This window comes from Hyaena hyaena, unplaced genomic scaffold, assembly GCF_003009895.1.
Source record: "Hyaena hyaena isolate Hyena2069 unplaced genomic scaffold, ASM300989v1 scaffold_53, whole genome shotgun sequence".
Classification (NCBI taxonomy): domain Eukaryota; kingdom Metazoa; phylum Chordata; class Mammalia; order Carnivora; family Hyaenidae; genus Hyaena; species Hyaena hyaena.
In genome coordinates, this window is record NW_024080686.1 from 1,200,025 (window position 1) to 1,216,743 (window position 16,719).

At 50.5% G+C, this 16,719-nt stretch overlaps 1 protein-coding gene across 4 annotated transcripts in view; it reads left to right on the forward strand.

Moving 5' to 3' along the window:
* The window catches only part of ASAP2 (ArfGAP with SH3 domain, ankyrin repeat and PH domain 2), a 172,396-nt gene that overhangs the window by 82,951 nt on the left and 72,726 nt on the right, over positions 1 to 16,719 (forward strand). For all 4 annotated transcript variants that reach the window (XM_039231024.1, XM_039231025.1, XM_039231026.1 and 1 more), the window contains exon 4: positions 15,554 to 15,628. In XM_039231024.1, coding sequence (XP_039086955.1) covers positions 15,554 to 15,628 — 75 coding nt within the window. The remainder of the gene's footprint in view (positions 1 to 15,553; positions 15,629 to 16,719) is intronic.

The following is a 16,719-nucleotide window of genomic DNA, read 5'->3' on the forward strand; positions in this document are numbered from 1 at the left end:
AGGATACGCTTTAGCAAAATGAAGAGGGCCGCCAAGAAAGAGGAAGATGTGTGAGTCAGGAAGCAGGACCCAGCTAGGAGGGAAGCAGTGACAGGGATCCGGAGGACGGCAAAGGGACCTGGGACCTACTCTTTCATCTTCATTCAGCTCATCTCTAGACCTGGCTTTTCTCCACTCTAAAATGGAGATAATAACGCCATACCTGGTTTTATGTGTGGAATATGCCAATTGCTTTATTCATCTTAACTGATTTCATCTTTACAACAACCCCATTGAGCAAGTCCGTGTTCCCTCTGCTCTGGAGGTCATATAACTGAGGCAGGGGGCGGGGTTATAGCCCCTGCACGTATGCTTGTGGGTCTGGAAGGGCCCATCTTCTACCGCACATGGTGGAATCCCGAATAAGTGAGCTTGTGCTTCGTTATCAACCTGAGCAGCCACACGCTTAAACCATACTGCCCCTTCTTTTCTTGATTTTCTGCAAAACTGAAGGCAGGTCAGGGCCTGGACCTTGCGACTACTGCTCTGCCCACCACCCACGGCTTTGCCACTTTGACCACTGTGGGAATCCCAGCAAAGCTCACCCAACCCCGCTTTCCGCAGTAAGTTGTCAACGGCCATGGTTAATGAGCACCCATGGGGCAGTCACCCCGGCGTGAGGCATTAAGGGGACACTTGTTCTTGCTGGTTCCTTCAGTCCTCCTGATGGCTGTGTGAGACACCAGGTCTCTGATTGGGGCACACACTCAGTAAGTGACTTACCAGGTCTGTAGTGAGCATGCAACAGAGTTGGGATTCGAATCCAGGTCTTAAAACCAAATCCAGGGGCACCTGGGTGGCTCAGTCAGTTACGCATCCAACTCTTGATTTCAGCTCACGTCATGACCTCACGGTTCGTGGGTTCAAGCCCTGTGTCAGGCTCTGTGCTGATGGCATGAAGCCTGCTTGGGATTCTCTGTCTTGTGTTCTCTCTCTCTCTCTCTCAAAAAACCCAAACAAACAAAAAAAAAACCCAAACACAACTGCAAATCCATACTGTATCCACTGTGGCATATAAGGAAGTTGAGGCTTCTTGTCACCTGTGCTGGAGGGAGGAAGACGGAACAGGAGGGGTGGCAGTGTGGGGAAGGCACGGAGGGAAATGCAGGCCAGGCGGAAGTGCGGTGGCCGCGAGACAGGCAGGTGGCCCTAGTTTCATCATTGTAACACAAGGGAGAGAAGCCAGGCCCGCCTCAGGGCCAGCACCAGGAGGCGAGGAGTAAGCAGGAGAGGTTTTTGTAAATGTCACCCTGCACACAGGGGCATCCGGGTGTCGTGTGAGATGCCCACTTCGGTTCTGCTAGGAGGTAGGAGCTCTGAGACCAAGTGCGCTACTTCAGTTTCAGCTTTTACCTCGTGGAGTTAGGGTTGTTGATCCTGTCTCTGGCAAAGATCAGAGATGGGGGAGTCTCTTACTTGTACCAAAATTAGCACTGGCTTTCCCCAGGCCTGATTTTCGGGGCTGGTGCTGACGGCGGAGCTGCCCGGCCACCAGAGCACCGAACGGCTGCTTCTAAGCAGCTGTTGCTGAGAGTAAGCTGATTACAGGAAAATTCTCCTTTTTTGGTATTTCGTATACCGTTCCTATTCCTATTTTTGGTCACATCTGTCCTATCTCTTATTTTTAAAGCCTTGCTCTTACTTTCTCTCTGGCATTTAAAAACATTTCGGTTTTGGGTAGCTAAGATTGTCCATTCTCCCCTTGTCCAGAAAGAAGAATTACCGCCTACCTGCTCTGTGGCGGGAAAGGATATTTATAAAGCAGTTGGAACATCTCCAGAGAAAGGCCAGCTTAGTATAAAGTGAGATTTTGATACTAGTGGGTGTGATTCTCACCTTCAGAGAGCCGATGAGTTTTCCCTGTAGTTATGCAGGGGAAAGGGAGAAACAAGGCAGCTCCAGAAATGTAACGTGTGTGAAAGGAAGCTGCTGATTCTAAACTCAGCCCAGTTTTCTTAGGTTCTTTTTCTTCCTAGCACATGCACGTGAGAGCCCTGGAAACACTTTCCAGGGACCACTTCTGTGCTGAGAGGGGGCCTGGCGTTAGAGGACAGACTGCTGCAAGGTCATCCCCAGATATGGAGATGCTCATTGGTTGCGAACTTCCCCAGGAAAGGAGGGTGTCCCAGCGTGAGACCGGGGCCGCCCTGGGGCGGAGGACATTTCACTTCTCGCGCATCGAAAGAGGAATTTGAAAGTTGCACCAAACATGCACAGAAGGTGTGCATTTATTTTACGCAAGTGATCGGCGTCACAAAGCTTCAGAGCCTCGGAGCACCGAGGTTCTGTGGCGGCACGCTAGCCTGCTGGCCAAGGGGTGTGGGCGGAGCCCGGCTGAGAGACAGCCCGCCTGCTGGGGTGGGGGGGGGAGGTAAGCGGTGTCCTGTCTGACTACGCAAGAGCTCGTGCCCCAGATAATACAGCTCATCTCACTGCTTAGTGTCAGGGAGTTTCTTCCAGGGGCCACCACCCTCAGTACGTACACAGGCTTCTTGAACTTCTCTTATTGAAAACGTCTTCTGTATTAAAATGTCTTTTTTTTTTTTTTTTTTTAACAGTAACAGGGACACTGATTATAATTTCCTCTTTTTGGGAAGAAGGCTTAACCTTTGGGGCACAAATTACTGAGCTGCGCTGAGATGCAGAGACACCCCCAGTGTCTTGTCCACAGTATATGGGGCCATCTGCCCCTAGATTGGTGCCAGACGATGCACTTCCCGTCTCCGACAGTTTGGTATCCTGACCCACTTTTCCCTGCTGATTGCTGGTGTTTTGCTGCTGCCGCACCTGCCACCACAGTTTCTTGCTCCCCAAGGTAACTTGGCTCGTAGGCTCGTCTGCAAAGTAAAAATCTCTGAGCTTTGAGTGAGGAAGGCTGGAGGGCTAGAGCCTCTCCAAGCGGACAGAGTTCGTGGACGTACCTGCTGATGGTTACTTTGGACGCCTAGAAACCTTTGCACTGAATTCTTAACAGGCCTCCTACACGGTGGGAAATGCTCTGTCTTAGACTTGCAAGACTTCAGCACTGTAAGCTGCTTCCTCCACTCCTAGATCCCTGACCAGAAATGAAAGCACATCCTTAGTTTGGCCAGAACAACAAAAGCAGTGAATTGAGGGCCCCGTGTCCTGGCTGTAGCAGACACCTAATGCGTATAAATGTACCTCGATACAATTTTCTTTTCTTTTCTTTTCTCCCCTCCCCTCCCCTCCCTTCCCTTTTCTTTCCTGCCTCATTGTAATCCCCACAGCACACTGACTTGTGGAAGTCAGAGAAAGTGGGAAAGTTGGGGGTGGGAAACAGGGGTGACTTCCCACTGGGTTCAGGGCCTGCTCTGGTGCTGTCCAGGCAGTAAGCACTGCCATCTGGCCGGGGACACACAGACTCTTTTATTAGAAGCAGCGTGTGCTCCCATGGCCACCATGCAAATGCCGCAGAGCCCTGAGGGTGCGGCCCCCCGCCCTGGGTCCCTGGGGTGGAGGTGGGGCCGGGGAGTCCTCGAATCTGTCTGCACACGAGCGTGGTCACAGGGTTTAGGAACACACATCCTGCACGTATCTTTAATGGCTTGTCAGGTACACGGAGTGTTAATGAACTCCAAACAGGGTTTGTGTTTGTTCTCTCTCACCATCCTGTAGTTTCTCAATTGCTGGCTACTAAAAGAGACAACCGCCATGATATAGGCAACCTCAAACTTAAAAAAAAAAAATAGCTTTTGTGAAATCTAAGAGGTGATGTGTGGACAGATGGGGGTAGAAGATACGAATGAAGGTAGAGGGTCAGTGGTACCCTGGCAGCCGGACAGCTGGAAGAACGGCCCTGATGAGTGACCTCAGTGACCCTTGTCCTAACTGTAAAAGCAGAGGACAAGTTCTGGTAGCAGGAGGAGCAGCATTAGGGGGAGGAAGAGACAGCCAGTGTACGTGGTACTGGGGCAGTTGATGAGGGAAGGAGAAAGTGACAGGGATGGGGCTGGTGGCTGCCAGGTGTTGACGGTACTTAGAGGGTCCCTGAGCTGTGCTCCCGGTGTCCCCTCCTGTTGGCCAGGTGCTCGGCAGCGAACTTATACAGATAAATTCAAGGTCCTGGGTTCTTTGCGTGCATTCCCCTCCCTTTGGGAATTTTCAGCTGTTAATCAATCATTCCTTAAAACCGACAACTTGGCAACCCCTGTCAGTGCTTGCGGATCCCGGACCCCAGTTTACAGAGCATGTGGACCCGGTGAGATCCTCTGGGGCTTCTTGAAGATGCCAACTCCCGGGCCCCTGTCCCCGAGGCCTGCGGGACCAGATCTTCCTAAGGCCCCACAGGACAGGGAGGCACACGGGGTGGGAAGCACTGCCCTAGGCCAGAGGTTCCCCATGCGGTCCCCGGCCCGACAGCACCGGCACCACCTGGAACTTGGTCACCTAAGAATCACGGCCCCTTGCGGCGCCTGCTGAATCGTGGTGCTCAGACTTGGGGGTGGCGGCAGCGCTGGGCAGTTGCGAGAACATTTTGTGGGGCCCGCTCTCAGCGTTCCTGACTATGTGCATGTCTAGTGAGTGTCCCTGTAGCGCTGACCCGGCCGGTCAGGGGCAGCTGCCCCAGGGGACGCGGGGTGAGGTGCCTCCGAGGCTCCCTGCCCCCAGGGAGATGGACACTCATGCTTGGGCCTCGCAGAGCCCAGCAAGGCTCTCCCAGCCTCGGACGCTGGGAGGTAAGAGGTTAGAAAAGGTGCTTTCAGTTTTGGTCAATGGCTTGACTTCCATGTCCTGTGGGCTTCAGGAGGAGCTGTGGAATGCTGGATTGCACAAATCCTGGGTTCTCCCATGCCTCCCTGAGCCTCGGGGCTGGCTGTCCCCAGGGCGTCCGTGTGGTGGCAGCTTCAACACTTAGCTCTAGTGGAGAAGAGGGGCAGAGGGTCACTGTTTTCTCTCCCCTTGGAGCTGCGAAGATCAAAGCTGTGTGGCTGGCAGAGACATGGCGGCTCTGCAGAAACCAGGTCAGCCGTGTCCCTGCGCATTTCTGGTGTGAAAGTGTGGTTTTGGCAGCTGCTGGTTTTGATCTTTCGGTTTGTGTGAAACCTAACTCGAGATCAGCGTTGGCTCCCTCCCCTCCTTCTTAATGAAACAAACCAGCAGACGGGCTGTGCTGCCAAAGCAGGCGGCCTGGGAGCCTGAGTCCCTGGCGCCCTGCGTGGGAGGGTGAGCAGGAGGGCATGGGGGGAGACCCCAGCCGGCTGTGGGGAGAAGTCTCTCGCTGACGCCCAGAGCAGAGTGACCTGACGGTTCCCCTTGTGTAATGAGGAACTAGAGGGAAATTCTGACGGAGGCGCCCCTCAGACAGAAGCCCATATCCAGGGTCCCAGCTTCTCCTGCTCCCCTCTTGGGTCGTGTGTCAGAGTCCGTCTCTGGCAGTGAAATGATAGGTAAGGTTCAGGCTCCCACGTCTCAGCCCGACTCTGCTTCTTCTCACTGGGGGCTGGGGGCTGAGGGGGTGACTCAGCCCTCTCTTGCTTTGCAGATCTATAAAATGGGAATAACTATACTAACTTGTCAAAAACGGTTGTAAGGATCAAACGGCCCAGTGCCATTTAGGGATTTGGACCATTTTACCTAACAGCTTCTGCTTCTCAAAAAACCTTTTTGCCCAGGTGTCCATTCTTTCAGAGAAGCAGCCTTTGGAAAGCACATAGAAAACTTCTGTGAATCTACCAGGCACACGCCTGCCTCAGGGCCTTCATGTGAGGAAGTCCCCCTGCCTGGAACCTTCTTCCACCAGATTCTCCCACGGCTTGGGGCCTCCCTTCATACTTGCTCAAATGTCACCTTCTGAGAAGGCCTTCACAACCACCATTTGAGAGTCCCATCCCCTGAATAATCATGGCGCCTTGACTTGTAAGGTTTGTAGTAGTCCCCAAACTGGAAACAGCACCCTGAAGTCTGTCAGCAGGTGTCTGGAGAAGCAGACTGTGGCGTAGCCAGACCGTGGACTGCTCAAGAGGACAAGGGGTGGGCCGTGGGTACACCCGCTTGGATGGTTCTCCGGGCTGGTGTGCTCGCGCTCAGAGCGGTCACATAGGCAGCCACGAAAGGCAGTGTGTACTATGTGATTCCACATGTGTAAGATTCTAGAAGACACAGACTGTTCCGTGGTGACAGATGTAGAGCAGTAGCTGCCCAGGGAGTGAGGAGCTGGGGACCGTGGGGGGCAAAGGGGACACAAAGATACTTTTGGGGGGGTGGATGTGTTCGCTGTCTGGACTTTGGGTTCAGTTTCATGGGCGTGTGTATATGTGTCATAACTTACCAAATTGTATGCTTTAAAATGTGTGTAGCTAATTGCATGTCGATTACATCTTAATAAAGCTGCTTAAAATTTTTTTAGTTATTGGTGTAAGACATTGCTGTTTAGGAGAACTTTTGCGCTGATGGAAATGGTCTGTATCTGCTCCAGTATGATAAGCCAGTAACCAGCTGTGGCTCTTGAGCCCTTGAAATATGGCTAGTGCAGCTCAGGAACGCCATCTTTAACTTGACTTAACTTTTAAGTGTGAGTGGGTGCACGCAGCTAGCGGCTGGCACAGGCGTACAGCCTTCCCTTCTACTCTGACACCCTAGCAACACCACCCACATACCTCTTCCGGGCCTTAGGCTCTGGCTCCTGGAAATAACGTGAAGCTTCCGGCAGGTGATGGCTGTTTCATACGTGTTTATCCTTACTAATATGGAAACCTCTACTAAGAATTATGCCCTTAATTGAAGCAATGAGGGCTGAGGTCTTTTTGCAACCCTCCACCCTGACAAGGAGGTGCCGTGCCGTGCCGTGCCGAAGGTGGTTTGCCTTTCTTTGACGCCTTGATTGTATTTAACTTGGTGATTGAGCAGCATTTGCTCATATTAAAAAAAAAAAAAAAAGTGGGGGCGCCTGGGTGGCTCAGCCAGTTAGGTGTCTAACTTTAGCTTGGGTCATGATCTCAGTCTGAATTCAAGCCCCACATCAGGCTCTGTGCTGACAGCTTGGAGCCTGTAGGCTGCTTCAGATTCTGTGTCTCCCTCTCTCTCTGCCCCTCACCTGTTCATTCTTACTCTCTCTCTCTCTCTCTCAAAAATGAATAAACATTAAAAACATTTTAAAAAGAAAAGAGGGGAGCCTGGGTGGCTCATTAGGTTAAGTGTCAACTTGATTTTGGCACAAGTCATGCTCTCAGGTTTGTTGAGATCAAGCTATGTCTCCGGCTCTTTACTGACAGTGCATAGTTGGCTTGGTGTTCTCTGTCTCTGCCCCTCCCCTGCACGTGTGCTCGTGCCCTCTCAAAATAAATAAACTTAAAAATTTAAAAAAAAAAAACTCCACGGATCTCAAAGTATTGTCTACCTCTCCAGTTTCTCGTGAATGAGGCAAATTAAAATAAACTTCCATGACATAGATAAGTCTCAGGTAAGATTCTTTGGCCATGTTTTATGTAGCCATACATTGGTCCTTTAAGGACAAGCTAATTATCCCCAAAGAGAGTTGGATTCTAGGATTTTGGAAGAGAGCCCTGGGAAGACCAGTTCTTTTCTGGATTCGTTAGCCTGGAGGTAGAAAGTCCGCCCAGTGACTTTTTCTGTTGTGACTCTGTCTTCTCATGCTGCTTCTTAAATTGAAAAAAAAATTTTTTTTAATGTTTGTTTATTTTTGAGAGAGAGACAGAGTGTGAGCAGGGGAGGGGCAGAGAATGAGGGAGACACAGAACCCAAAGTAGGCTCCGGGCTCCAGCCTCCGCATTGTCAGCACAGAGCCCGACGCAGGGCTCAAACTCACAAACTGTGAGATCATGACCCGAGCTGAAGTCAGATGCTTAACCAACAGAGCCACCCAGGTGCCCCTTAAATTTTTTTTTAACATTTGTTACTTACTTTTGAGAGAGAGACAGACAGACAGAGTCTAGGCGGGAGAGGGGCAGAGAGAGAGGGAGACACAGAATCTGAAGCAGGTTCCAGGCTCTGAGCTGTCAGCACAGAGCCTGACGCAGGGGCTCAAACTCACCAGCCTTGAGGTCATGACCTGAGCTGGAGTTGAATGCTTAACCGACTGAGCCATCCAGGTGCCCCTCATGTTGCTTTTTAAAGATAGCTATGATAGGAGAATCCTGTCTAGGTGGAGGCTTCTAGATGGATCTCATTTGGCAAGATCATTTGGCAAGGCCGTCTCACTCATTGCCTGAGTCAAGGAGAAGGCAGCACTGAGGTTCCCCGCAGCAGGCTGTACAGTGGGACCGAGGGTGGAGCTTTGACTGGGTCAGAAATAGGTGGTCACCAGTGACTGGAGCTACGGGAGCAGGGGAGATGGTGCCCTGATTGCTGAGGGAGCGCAGGAGGGAAAGTGCAAAGAGTTTATGGGGTATGGAAGTGACAAAGCTAGAGTCAAGGAATTTTAAGACCAAAAAATTAAAATAATTAGGAAGAACAGCCTGGAAAGGTAGCTTTTGTCTGGCTCGCTCTCTCCCCAGTCCCCACCTCATCTCCTGGTTGATTTTAGTTCACTGGTCGGTGGTGGCGAGGGCATACTGAGGTTGTTCTTGACCTCTGCTAGCTCTGTCTGCCTACCAACTGAATCATTTTATTTCTGCTTGTGAGATTACACACCTTTAACTCCTCACTGCCTCATCTTGTCAGACGTACCCAGGTAAACCCAGGAAAAGTGAAGACAGGAAGAGAGAAAAGAGAACATTGTTAACTTTATTTTTTGTTGTTGTTTTTTTGTTTTTTTTTTTAATGTTTTATTTATTTCTAGGAGAGAGAGAGACAACGTGAGCAAGGGAGGGTCAGAGAGAGAGGGAGACACAGAACTGGAAACAGGCTCCAGGCTCTGAGCTGGCTGTCAGCACAGAGCCCGACGCGGGGCTTGAACCCACGAACTGTGAGATCATGACCTAAGTGAAAGTTGGACGCTTAACCGACTAAGCCACCCAGGCGCCCCAGAACATTGTTAACTTTAAAGCTTGCCTATTTGCAGGGTGCCTGGCTGGCTTAGTCAGAATGTGACGTTCAGTCTCGGGGTCATGAGTTTGAGCCTCAAGTTGGATGTAGAAATACTTAATAAAGTTTTCATTTAAAAAAGAAAACTGGGGTGCCTGGGTGGCTTAGTTGGTTAAGCGTCCAACTTTCGCTTAGGTCATGATCTCGCAGTTCGTGGGTTCGAGCCCCGCGTCGGGCTCTGTGCTGACTGCCAGCTCAGAGCCTGGAGCCTGTTTCGGAGTCTGTATCTCCCTCTCTCTCTGGCCCTCCCCTGCTCATGCTCTCTCTCTCTCTCCTAAAAATTAAAAAAAAAAAAAAAAAAAGATTAATAACTTACATTCAGATCATACTTAGTGTTTCAGAAAGCCATTTTTTGGTAACATACTTGTTAAAAAGGAAGTCAGAGCATAAGGAAAAAGCCCAGTGCTTGCTTGGTGCTAAGGGAATGCTCTGGTTGGATTATCCAGGGGTAATTTAATTCTTCCCATAGGTCATAAAAATTTCATGACTAATGAATTGAGGCCAGGGCTGAGCACAAGGACGTGCAGTAGTCTTTGGGCTGCGGTTTACACCCTTGCTGGCCAGAAGGGGGCTGTGGGGCTGCCCCAGCGTACATAAGTCAGGGCAGGACTCAGAGCCCAACCTTCGTGCTGCAGGGCACTTTTGCCCAGACGGAACATCTGGGCTCTAGTGCACGTGTTCTCCGGCCCAGGCAGAGACCAGAGACCAGAGCAGTTATTTCCTGGGATGCTCACCGAGTCAGAATGCTTCTGTGCTGTGCGACTTACACATGCAGAGTGTGTAAGTGCAGAGGCCAGTGGCCAGGACTACGGAAGCTGTATTCATGACTCCATTGATGGGGATTCTGTTCATATTTGTAATTGTATATTTCCATTTTTTTTAAAGTTTATTTTTATTGGGGGTAGGGGAAGAGAAAGGAAGTGCAGGAGGGGCAGAGAGAGGGAGAGAGAGAATCCCAAGCAGGCTCTGCGAGATCACTGTGGAGCCCACTGTGGGGCTTGAACTCTTGAACCGTGAGATCATGAGCTGAGCCAAAATCAAGAGTAGGACACTTAACTGACCAGGCCACCCAGGACCCCCTGTATATTTCTTTTAAAAAATAGCTTTATTGAGGTATATTTCACATCTCATAAAGTTCACCTACTTCAACTATACGCGTCAGTGATTGTAGTCACTTTACCAGCTGGCATAGCCATGACCGTAAATCAGCCCGGAGACGTTTTCTGCCCCCAGTAAGGTCAGTCCCTCATGTCCTCTTACAGGTAACCCCCAGCCCCAGGCAACCACCAGTCTACTTTCTGTTTCCTTTGTGATAATTAGGCTAATTATGTCCTGATTAGAGCAGTCATAGTTTCTTATTTTAGATCATTTGAGTACCTCTAGAAAGAAAACTCAACTAGAACGAAGGCCAGAACCGCCTCGGTAGATCTGGCATCCAGACTTCTCTTTCCAGCGTGGGCTTCCCTGCCCTTCTCTCTGCTCATGTGCTGACGTGTGTCTTTGCCTGTGTCTCCGCACTGCTCCTTGCCTGGGGTACCCTCCACTCCATCTTGAAGGACGAAATTCTCCCTCTTTTAAAGGTCTTTCTCACGTGACCCCTGATCAGCAGAGTTTTCCCTTGTGTCCAGACTGAAAGTAATTTTCTTGGAGATTCTCTGGTGCTTTATTTATGACTCTTAAGAGCCACATGGCAGTTTGCTGACTTAATTATGGGCTTTGTCTCTCCTATTAAACGGTGAATTCCTGGGGACTGAGGCTCTGTCTAATCCATCTTTGTCTGCTAGCCCCTCTGTGCCTCTTCAGCTTCCTCTCCTGTTACTCCCTGAGGACACTGGGCATCTCCTCAGCAGCTGTAGGGGCTCTTTATTTTTTTTTTTTTAAGGTTTTTTTTTTTTTTTTTTTTAATTTCTAGAGAGAGAGAGGGCGCAAGCAGGGGAGGGTCAGAGAGAGAGGGAGTCACAGACTGAAACAGGCTCCAGGCTCTGAGCTGGCAGTCAGCACAGAGCCCGACGCGGGGCTCGAACCCACGAACCGTGAGATCATGACCTAAGCGAAAGTTGGACGCTCAACCGACTAAGCCACCCAGGCGCCCCTGTAGGGGCTCTTTAATGTCCTGGTCACCGCTAGGCTGTGGGCCCCATGTGCAGTATGTAGAATGAAAGCAAGCCGGTCAGTATTTGGATCTCCAAAGGTTTTCACTTCTCAACTTTATGGTTTCACTCTAGATACAAGGCTTAGTTTACCTTTTCTGGCCCCAATACCTGTCTGTCAGTACCTACATTCGTATTTGAATTAAATAACAAATAATTTTAAAATAGATTTATAAACCAAATTGTGTGGTGTTCTGTCCTCCCCACTATAGGGACTCTTGTTTTCCTCATTCAGTTTCACGTGTACATTCGTACTTACACATGCCTCCTATAACAAACCCACTAGGCTGCTTCCTAGAAATAAGATTTTTAATCTGTAAGTACCTTGTTCTCCAGCCCACTATATGATTGAGTTGCGCTGGTGCCTTTAGCTCAGCCTTTCACCCAGACAGCTCTGACACCCCCCTTCGGGGTGTTTTTCTGGCCCCTGTCTTGTACTTGCCTCGTCCAAGATGGCGCCACCTTGGCTTCTCTCTGGACGGTGTTCAGGACCAAATTGACCTGTGCCTCTCACTCTGAGCTGTGGCTCTGTGTGATCGTGTGGCTGAAAGGACAGTGTCTCGAGACTTAGTCACTGGGACAGTCACCTCCTTCCCAAACTGAGATTAGCTCACCTGGCTGCTCAAGCCGAAGTCTTTGTCTCTCTGGCTCTCTCCACAAGGAGCCATTGATGTCTGTACAGAGTAAACTATGCTACATGTGGGATGTCTTAGACTCTTTGTTTAGAGCTTGGTGTGTAGATATTTATTCTTCCTCTGAGATGGCAAACATTGTGTTTTGTTTATCTTTGTAGCTAGCTAGCTGCTGTCTACAAAATATGTGCTCAGTAAAGACACAATGAATGGACTAATAAATTCACATGCCCATTTGCTATATGATGTTTGGCTTAAAGGTATTAATGTGTCTCTAGATTCTCTTATGTATTAGATGCTCAGAAAAATATTAAGTATATTGATTTACTCAATTAGTGGTTCTCCAGCACCTGCTCTGGGCCAGGCCCGGCACTAGGTGCCGTGGAGAATAGAGAACGAAGGATGCTTACCGTCCTTTAGGACGTATGGCATCAGGCTGATGACATGAAGCAGGGTCGAACCTGTTAAGTGCCTAAATTCTTTAAAAAGAAAGTATTGGAGGATTTGGGAGGGACGGATCACTTCCTGCTGGGGGATGTTAATGGAGAAGGTAGCATCTGGAGGGAGCCCGATGGATGGGAAGGCTTTGGACAGGGACTGCAGGAAGATGCTCAGTGGGTGGAACAGATTGAGCACGAGCAGAGAACAGCAAAGACTTCCACTTGGCTGGATACGGAGATGAAAGTGGCGAAGGGGGTTAGACCGTGGAGGGTCCCGAGGGCAGAAGAGAGCTTAGCCTTTGTGAGGGAAAGCACACCAGATGAATCTGACAGAACTGCAGAGGAGTGGGGGAGCAGGTGGGGACCAGGGGCTGGTGGTGGCCAGGAGCAGGGGAAGCCTTTGCCTCGGTCCAGAGAAGGGGCAGAGAGCGCCGCCCAGGAACATGTGGCAAGAACTGCGAGCAGGGAGTTTGTGGGCAGGCAGCTGGTCCGAAAGGCAGAGCAGAGTGGACCCGGCAGGTACGGCGGGCGTGGGGTGGCAGCTGGCATGGCCACCTGTGGGTGCCCGTAGACATGGGAGATGTGGAAGGGCACAGGCCTGCGGCCGCCCTGTGCTCTGCATGCATGTTTACTGCTGCCACAGTGGAAACCGGTGTGTGAGCTGTCAGGTTACTCGCCAGCCCGTTCCTCCCAGTCGTCATCTCTCAGACCTCGCCTCCAGCTCAGCATCTCGGTGTTCAGGAATCTAACTATTAAGGCTAATCGTCGTCAGTCGTAGCTGATTGCACTGTCCCCTGGAAGACCGCCAGGTGTGTGGCAGACGTGGCATTATGTAAGCCACCGACAAAAGTTACCCCCAAAAAAAGGCATTTCTGAACTGACAGCCTTTAATTGATCATTTATTTTGCAGGATTGGCAGTGGGTGCATTATCACACACCTTACCAGTAGCTTTCAAGTCCATTTCTTCCTCTGGTTTGAAGTTTCATATACCAAATGGGGTATGAAAATCAGATCTTGTACTGCCTTAAAAATTGTGCCTACAGTTGGCCTTTCTATTCAAGTTAATTCTACTAAAATTAAAAATTTGCTCAGTTGTAAGAATAAATGCATAGGGTTCCAAAGCCCGTCCTCGTCTCTCCTGGGTTCTAGGCCCGTAACCTAGGTGTGTGTGTCCTAGAGTGACCCAGGAGCCCGGGCCCAACAGCGTCAGCTGGCGGTGGTGTTGATGGCAGGCGGTGGCCTTGGCCCGGGGCGAGGGGAAGCAGGCCTTCAGGCTGCAGCTGGGTGGCTGGGGGGTCTCCGCAGGGTTCCAAGCACAGGAGTCGCTGCGCTAATGTTCCTGACTGAAGCTTAGTGTTTTCGCTTCCCCCCGTCGGAAGCTGGCGGGGCCGGCCTTGCTGGCGTGTGTTGCTGTGAGTGTGCGTCGGGAGGCTTTGGCTCCAGTTGGGTTAGTGGGGTTAGTTGGCGACAGCTGGCCAAGTCACCGTCTCTTGCTTTCCTGCTTCCAGGAGACAAACAGAGGATCCCAAAACCTCACTCCCACCTTTTCTCATTTATCTCCTTTGTCCAGCAACACACACCCCCCCCACATGCACACACACCCTGCATACAGATACTATATATGTATACACACATCTCACATATCCCACATGCACACACATACACTGTATATATACACATATGCACATTTCACACAAACCACATGCATGCACATGTACACACACCCACATACACAGTGATATGCACACACCACACATCCCACATGTACCCCAGACCTCACATACATCACACCTGCAACACACACAACGCACACACACTCCTTTCTTTTCAGAGAACATTGACTCCTGCACATTCACAAAGAGACAGAAGCACCCCCTTGTTCTCTTTTTCATTCTGATTTTCCTTGTGGGGGCCCATTCTGAGGAAGTTGCCATCTGAGAGCCTGAGACTTGTGTAAGTCATAGCCCAGGAGCTAAGAGCCATGAGTGAGAGCAGTTTGTGGTTCTGTTCTAGTATCTTTTTTTTAATTTTTATTTTTTAATGTTTATTTATGTTTGAGAGAGACAGGGCATGCATAAGGGAGGGACAGAGAGAAATGGAGATGCAGAATCTGAAGGAGTTCCAGGCGCTGAACTGTCAGCACAGAGCCTGATGCAGGTTTTGAACTCATGAACAGTGAGATCATGACCTGAGCCGAAGTTGGACACTTTAACTGACTGAGCCACCCAGGCACCCCTCCATTCCGGTATCTTTAAAGTAGTTCTGGGGCGCCTGGGTGGCTCAGTTGGTTAAGCGTCTGACTTCAGCTCAGGTCATGATCTCATGGTTCGTGGGTTCGAGCCCCGCATCAGGCTCTGTGCGGAGAGCCAGTTCAGAGCCTGGAGCCTGTTTCAGGTTCTGTATCCTGTATATCCCCCTCTCTCTGACCCTCCCCTGCTCGCTTGCTCGCTCGCTCGCTCTCTCTCTCTCTCTCACACACACACACACACATTCTCTCTCTCTCTCTCTCAGAAATAAATAAAATATTAAAAAAATTAAAAAAAATAAAGTGGTTCCATCATTGGTTGTTTTGAAATAATTTGTCTTCATTGTAATAATCTTTCCACAAACTTCATACTTAGAAGGCTGTTATTGTGAAAAATAGACTTTCTGTTACAGTTTTATTTGTAAAACGAAATCGCCACAAAGAACATAGGTATGAGAAAAGCAGCCATGCACGTGCTGGCCAGGTTTTTGGTGAAGGTTAATTATTACCAAGTGTTCTTGAATATCCTTGCTGTTCCAACTTTAGATTAAAAAGGACATAGGTTGGGGTGCTTGGGTGGCTTAGTCAGTTAAGCGTCCGACTTTCGCTTAGGTCATGATCTCACGGTTTGTGGGTTTGAGCCCCGCGTCGGGCTCTGTGCTGACTGCCAGCTCAGAGCCTGGAGCCAATTTCAGAGTCTGTATCTCCCTCTCTCTCTGACCCTCCCCTGCTCACGCTGTCTCTCTCTCTCTCCTAGAAATAAAATAAAAACATTTAAAAAAAACAAAACAACAAAAAACAAAAAAGGACATAGGTTGAGCGTCTGACTCTTGATACCAGCTCATAGTTCGTGAAATTGAGCCCAACATCAGGCTTCTCAGTGACAGCAAGGAGCCTGCTTAGTATTCTTTCTCTCTCTCTCTGTGCCCCCTGCTCACAGCCCTCCCCCCCCACCCCGTGCTTTCTGTTTCTCTCTAAATAAATAAACTTAAAAATTAAAAAAAAGGAAATTGAATAAGAATTCTGTGTGTTTGTTGTTTTAGATTCAGAATATGAACAACATCATCTCCTTTCCTCTGGACAGTCTGCTGAAGGGGGACCTGAAAGGCGTGAAAGGGGTATGTCCTTAACGACCCTGTCCCCGCTCCCCGAGGAACCGACCCTGACCCCACTCCCTGTGGAGCTGACTCTGACCTCTGCTCCACAAGGAGCTGACCTTGACCTCCACTCCCTGAGGGACTGACCCTGACCCCCGCTCCCCGAGGAACCAACCCTGATTCCCACTGCCTGTGGAGCCGACCCTGACCCCTGCTCCCCAAGGGACTGACCCCGACCCCCACTCCTCAAAGGACCGACCCTGACCTCTGCTCCCCGAGGGACCGACCCTGACCCCCACTGCCTGTGGAGCCGACCCTGACCTCTGCTCCCCAAGGAGCTGACCCTGACCCCCGCTCCCTGAGGAACCGAGCACCACAGTCATGCCAGCCTGTCGGGGCAGCAGCATTCTCACTGGGATGGTGAGATGGCATCCTGCTGCCTCAGTTTCTCTTGATTTGCTACCTTGGCACCACCTTTCAGCCACACCAGTGGTGACCTGTGGCCTTTCTGGTCCTCTTGCTGGTGCTGTAGACATGGGAAGGGGAGGGGGTGTGAAGGAGAGAACACCCCTTTGGGAACGACCCTGGAAACAGTTTGAGGCCCTTTCGTTGAGCAGGGAAAGCTGTGCAGGGGGGTCTGGTTTTCTGGCGGGCATGTGGCTGGTTGACCCCTGGGGAGAAGGTCCTTGCCCCGATGTGGTTTCCCGGTAGGACAGTCTGGCCCAGGAAGCCTTGAGCGACTCTATCTTTCTGTTCCTCGTTCAGGAACAGAGTCCTCAGGTGGGAACTGTCTTGTGAGCATGTGAGTGAGGAGCGTCGGCCCGAGTGGCCTGTGTACCAGGCGCTGAGCGTGTCCCTGGTACAGACAGATGTGTCAGAAGAAAGGCAGATGATTGTGCCCCAGTTCTTAGGAGATCAGATTCTTTGACTGGATCTGCACTTGATTCGCAGTCATGTCCAGCACATCAGAAGCCCAGGCGGGCTGTCGGGGCCAAGGGAGCACGGGACCTGGCAAGCCAGGAGGACACGAAGAACATTCCTCGTTATCCCGGACCGACCCTGCATCCTAAAGAACATGCCAGGCGACTTAGCAGAATGGGCGGGCAGCGGGA